We start from the raw sequence: 6,116 nt of genomic DNA, 5'->3' as shown, positions 1-6,116 counted from the left end.
TCATATTGTTGTCTTTGGATTATCTAAGGTAATCTGATCTAATTGTTCATAAGGAACGAGGTGGAACAACATATTATCTTACACATGTGCAAGCATACCTAGTCACACACCAACCGTTTTAAAAACTCTGTAAATAGCACCTGGGACATTTTCTATTGTGGTTACACTGTCTTGACAGGCATTTCAAAAGTTCAGTACACCAATTGTCAGCTCATATAGTAATAATAATAACAAATTAAATAGGAACAGGAGCTTTTTGTGAAATAACTGCTTGACTGCACACAGCAAAAATGCCAGTGTTGATTTTTCAGTGTTAGTAGATTTCAACAGAGTTCCGAGTTAGTTCAACACTTAATCGAGTTAAAATAACACATCGGGAGTTGATTCCTGAAAAGTGTAAGTGTAGATTTTAGTCGTTACTGCATTTTAACACTGTGGGTGTTAAATTAGACCACACCTTCATTTCCTGTGGAGCTTCGCAATCCAGAATCTTCGGTCGCCATTTTTTCTTGCTGATGCGGTAAGTTTTATTCGGTTAAATATTAAGTTTTAGATTGATGTTAGAACAAGTAACATGATAACTAGTAAAAGAAATAGTATTTATATCAAAATACATCATCTTTAAGTGTCATATTTGAATTTTAACTGTTTTTGTTAAGCTGGGCTACTGCTAGCTAGAACTCTGCAAAGTACCAGTTTCTTTCCTAATATTCATTTAGCATAATCTGGCTATTGGCAGACTGTAATGAATATTACATGTTAATATATTTCACAGTTTTTATTAAATGCCTTTTATTTATTTCCGAATTAAACTGCCAAAGCCTTAGGGTCAGTGGTCTCAAACTCGCGGCCCAGAGGCCACTCGTGGGCCAAAGGCCACTTGCGGCCCACGTCAGGTGAGGTGAAGAAGTATAATGCAATTTGGCCCTTAAAGTGACTTTTTTTTGTCATTAGCCAAAAATGATTTAATATAAAGGCAATGAGGGCAGAGTGTTACCGGCCCTCATGGGTAGTGTAGTCCGTGCTGCGGGGAGAACGTGTGGAACTGCCCCTCCCGTTGTGTGTTTGAGCGCGAGAGAGGGAGAAAGTAAGAGCTGTTACCAATGAGAAATGGAAGAAGAGAGCATGTAAATATAATAATAACCACTGCCGCCAAAATGAGTGCCTGGTTGTAAGAAAGCTGTTAAGATTCGACTGTACACTGTGTTCGCTGACAGTAAAGCTACAAGCCCGACAACCCAGCGTATTGGCCAGAGGTGTCATTACCACGGTTCAGAGCCGTGGACCTGGCCGAGGTAACAAGAGAGTACAAACATGTGGAGGGATTGGCTTTGTTAGTTCAGTGAGAGTCAAAAACTAATGTGTACACTTATTTCTGCATTTTTATTTTGTTAAATATGAATAAAATTACAGCAGAAGTGCTGCAAAGTGTCTGACCAGAAAGAGAGGACCATTGTGTTAATTTGGTAGTTCAATTAAAGGCATCGGTTAGTTAAGAGGGAGAGGGGGGGATGCGTTCATATTTGCAGTTTTGTCTTGTTATACAATATTTGAAATTTAAAAACAAACAAACCAAACGCTACATTGTCAGGAATATTTGTGGGGAGGGTTTTTATCGCTTAAAATATATAAAAAATAATAAAATAGAAATATGGTTCCTACTAACCCCTGTGATAGTTGAGAGAATACTGTATTGCAGTCATGTTACACAGCTTGTACTACTTAAAAAATGGATCAAGGATGTTTTTCTTAACAAAATTAATTTTAACTCAGTCTGAAGGGACTAGACATGCTAGATATTTTGCAAAGAAATGGTGTTATATGCTGGACCTTATTTTACTCTTGGCAGGTGGTGATATGCTGGTTCCCGAGAAGAGATGAACTAATCAAAGTCAGCTTTTCAAGACAGCCCCAAGACTCTTCGCAACTTGTGTTCAAATGTGAGGCCGTTGTCAGGTGATAAATGCAAGGAAGAGGCACTCAACTGACATGAAACATGTCAAAGACAACATGAAGGTGACATTTCAACATAGGCAAAAAGTGGTTCAAGAACCTGCCATAGCTTCTACTGTCCTGGACCTTTTCCCAAGATTTCTGGATACACCTGGCTTGGTAAGGCATAAAATAATTTAATGACTGCTTTGTTTGTTTTCTTGTTAATGTGTTGTTTCTGTTGTTACACTTTGTGTTTAAGATTGACCAAGACTTCACAATGCTGTTTTTTGGGGAGGAAGTGTCTGGTAAGTTCCTTGCAAAGTGGCCAACATTCTTCAAGCCAAGGATCATCAAAGATTGCAAAAATCTGTCCCAGAGTACAGAATTGGATGAGCTGCTCATTTCTGCACAGCGTTACTCTAACGAGGCTGGTAAGTGTAAGTTGGAAATGGTAGATTTTGCATGCCTTTACAGCATTTGCTTAATTCCCACAACACAATATATCACTCATTTCTGTATGGTATGAAAACAAGCTTACAAACATGTTAAACCTGAAATGACATTTAATGTAGTTTGAACACAAAAAAAGTTACATAATCTTACTATTGTTATGACTCGATATCTACTTCACTTGGTGGCCAGAAGATTTTAAGTCTCTAGAAATGAATTTTTATACCAAGGCGCTGGAAAACTGCCTTATTAGAAAAATTATCAGGTGTCTAAAATGTCATCATGGTATTACATAACGTGGAAAAATGACTGCTGTGGTCCTTTAAATGACAGTAATTGTGATGATCTTAATTTCTATTCTGTAGTTTGGGACTGCGAGGCGGCTGCCATCTTTTGCTGCTTCACTTCACTCCAACATCTAAGGGAAGGACGTCTTCAAAGATTAGCACATCAGATGCTGCTCACCACCTAATGAAATTCATCAAGGTATGCTTTTTAGAATTGTATATTTCTCTTTTGATGAGAACAGATGCAAATTATCAACGGCTGATATTTTAAGATGGCAAGGTGATCCAACCTGCAGCAGATGTATCTATCCCAGACAAGCTTGGTGTTGCAGGACTGACATGTCATTGTTTCTATTAAAACTAAATGTACACATTGAAACAAAAATAATTGTGTGCGCGGAGTGAAACATTTTAATATTGTCATAATTTCAAACAGCAATGCCTCAACATCAGATTATCAATTTTGTTTAATGTGAATCACTTGGTTTCTTTCTCTCCCTCAGGTGGGAGGTAGCACAGAGGCTTTTCTTAAGGCTGGCCCCACTCAGCCATTCGTCCTGTGGGTTGGAGAAAGAAAGAACATCATCCAAAGTTTCTACCCAAAGTTTCTACATTGTCCTAGATCAAAAGGTCATTCCCTGTGTGACACAGATGGGAGATGCAGGTTTTGACAAGGCAAAACTTTTCAAGGCACATTTTTTAATTTGCCGTGTCCTTTGATAAGGCATTGGACAACTTCTACACATTCATCCAGACCATCAAGTGTATGGCATTGATGTTGGCAGCGTGAAGGACAGTCCTCGGGTCAATGAAACAAGAGGAAGTCTTCACTGTACGGTTTAAAGATATCCACTATTCAGCACTTTGACTGGAAATGTTCATCTGTTACATTTGCAAGATACACCACACAAGTTGCTCAGTGTTATTTAGACATTTGAAGTTCCAGCATGGTTTGTACCCAGGAAAGTTTTTACGTTTGACCTGTGGAGAGCCTGGATGTTCATTTATCTTTCACACGTACTCTGGTTACAAGCGGCACTTATTCCGAGCACATGGAGACTGCGTTCACTCTGAGGTCATCAACAATTTTGAGCCTGTACCTAACGATGGAACCTCTGTTTCACAGCCTGTAAATGTGGCTCATCCCATGACAATAACTACACCAGTTCCAGTTGAAAAAAGGCAAATACTGAACATGTGCAGCTCTGTTATTGCTCAAGTACAATCATCAGGAGTTCCTGAAAGTACTGTACAGTGTTTAGTTGGTTCATTGGAGGAACTGGTTAATGACATCCATGCACATGCAAAACAATCTGTTGTCGACTGTTTGTCAACTGATACATCAAGAGAAACCTTAGAAAAAGTTGAGGATTGCTTTGATCAGCTTGAAAATCCATTTTCATGTCTTAACACAGAATCTAAAAGGATAAGATATTTTGAGCAAAAATGGAAAATAGTTGAACCCATAGAGCATGTTCTTGGTGTGCGTTTTGATGTACGCAAAGATAGAACAACAGGGACATACAGGCAAGTTCCTGTCAATGATAAATTCATGTACGTTCCTATCATGGGATCCCTTTCATCTATGTTTCGAAACAGTGAACTTTGTAGCAGTTTCCAGAAAAAAAAACTAAACATGGAGGGATTGTACAGAGATTTAAATGACGGCTCCTACTTCAAAAATCACAGTTTATTCTCACAACAAGAACATGCTCTCCAGATCCAGCTCTACTATGACGATTTTGAAACTGCTAATCCTTTAGGCTCAAAAAAGGGGGTGCACAAACTTGGTTGTATTTATTTTGTTTTGAGAAATTTGCCACCAGAGTTAAATTCTGTGTTGATGAACATTCATCTTGTAGCCCTTTTTCATTCAGAAGACTTAAAAAAATATGGGTTTGATCCTATCCTAAAGCCACTTGTTGATGATCTAAAGTGAAAAAAACATCAGAATCAATTAGCCTTTCATTTTGAAAATTTTTATTTTAAAAGATTACAGTTCAGCCCCATTAATGAAGTCTTGGCCAGCAGCTTAAAAGGCAGTGAAGCACTGAATAAAATGTTTGATGTTTCTTCTATTGTTTCTACAACTTCCTGGGTCAAAAGTTATGGTACAGAATATCAAGTTGGGATGTATGTTTGTTCTGGTGTTGAAAATGAGATGCCTTTGTTCAGTAAGATTGTCAGTATAATTGTTAGCGATTTCAATACTTATCTTCTAACTTGTAAGGTCTCAACAGTATATTTCAATGATCACTTAAATGCATTTGTTATTGAGGATGGATTAGATGTCTTTGCACTGATCTCTGTAGATGATCTGGTGTACTATAGACCTTATGATAGGCAATTTTCAAATGGCACTGATGACAAAATGTACATTGTCCCATACTGTAATTTTGTATGACTTGTTTACTTGTGGTGTATCTGAATACAAAGTATTTTGGAACGTTAATGTCTTGTATTTCTTTGTAATGGGTGGATGTTGGGGGTTAATTGTAGCAGTAGAGATATCAGAGATTAATGGGAGTTTATTGTAATCTGGTGGTATTAATGATTTGACTGACACTAGTGTTAGTGTTAGAAAATTAACACTATTCAGAGTTGAATTTTTTAACACCAGGGCTAGTGTAAAGTACCACCAACACTATTCGGTGTTAATTTTAAACACTTAACACCAGTGTAGAATATTTTTGACACTGGTCAGTGTTACTCAGTGTTAATTTTTAACTCTGTGCAGTGTTAAAATAACACTAGCTCGTTGTTAAAAATATAACACTTTGAAAAGTGTTAATTTAACACTCAAAAGAGTGGACACATATAGACACTTTTCTAGTGTTAAATTTAACACTCACAGTGTCAATTTAACACTGGCGATTTTGCTGTGCAGAGAGCAGAAAACATGATCACATGAACTCAATAAAAAAATGCAGTAACTGAGAGTTCAGTGAGGCAAGATCACTTGAAAGAACTGAACATGATTTAATGGCAGAGAAACTAATGTATTTGGTGACTACACTCCGATTACCCATAACAGCAGATGGAATCCCTGCAGTGACAGGTTTTAGGACAGGACCCCAAGGAGTCTAGATGCTGGAGCTTAAATGGAGCTCTGTGCAATTCAGGTGAGATGAAGACAGGGAGGAGATTGGTTGCACAAAGGGAAAATGATGGAAAGCACAGATTTCAAGCACACAGAGTGGAGGCTCAAAGAAGATGACTGGACTAAGGTAATGAGGATGATTAAAAAAAATAATGAAAAAAAAAACAAAATCAAACCTGAACTCCATTACTTAGCCCCAACCCAGTCATGACCCTTCAAAGGCAATTTGTGCCTCACTTCTTACAAGTTCAAAGGGGGTGAAACAAGTTCCCATGGGTGAGTGATCTTTGAGGTTTAAATCCCCATGAGCACATAAGAACATTCAAAGACTATTCTCACTCTGC

At 37.8% G+C, this 6,116-nt stretch overlaps 1 protein-coding gene and 1 long non-coding RNA gene across 2 annotated transcripts; both read left to right on the top strand.

Moving 5' to 3' along the window:
- The first annotated feature begins 304 nt into the window (after nt 1-304).
- Nucleotides 305-2,801, top strand: LOC113014731 (uncharacterized). The gene is made up of 4 exons (XR_003270991.1): nt 305-520; nt 1,850-2,112; nt 2,195-2,366; nt 2,751-2,801. It is a non-coding gene; the product is annotated as an uncharacterized LOC113014731 (long non-coding RNA).
- A 6-nt stretch (nt 2,802-2,807) lies between these two features.
- LOC113014304 (uncharacterized) lies at nt 2,808-4,611 on the top strand. The gene is made up of 2 exons (XM_026155737.1): nt 2,808-2,871; nt 3,176-4,611. The coding sequence occupies exon 2, from the start codon at nt 3,547-3,549 to the stop codon at nt 4,609-4,611; it is 1,065 nt and encodes a 354-aa protein (XP_026011522.1). The 5' UTR covers nt 2,808-2,871; nt 3,176-3,546.
- The last annotated feature ends 1,505 nt before the right edge of the window (nt 4,612-6,116 follow it).

This window comes from Astatotilapia calliptera, chromosome 22 (genome assembly GCF_900246225.1).
Source record: "Astatotilapia calliptera chromosome 22, fAstCal1.2, whole genome shotgun sequence".
Taxonomy (NCBI): Eukaryota; Metazoa; Chordata; class Actinopteri; order Cichliformes; family Cichlidae; genus Astatotilapia; species Astatotilapia calliptera.
The sequence above is the reverse complement of the archived record's forward strand: the minus strand, read 5'-3'. Positions and strand labels throughout refer to the sequence as shown.

What these genes read in the sequence shown, in the direction of transcription:
- LOC113014304 (XM_026155737.1), top strand. Translation starts at nt 3,547, where the DNA reads ATGTTCATCTGTTACATTTGCAAGATACACCACACAAGTTGCTCAGTG.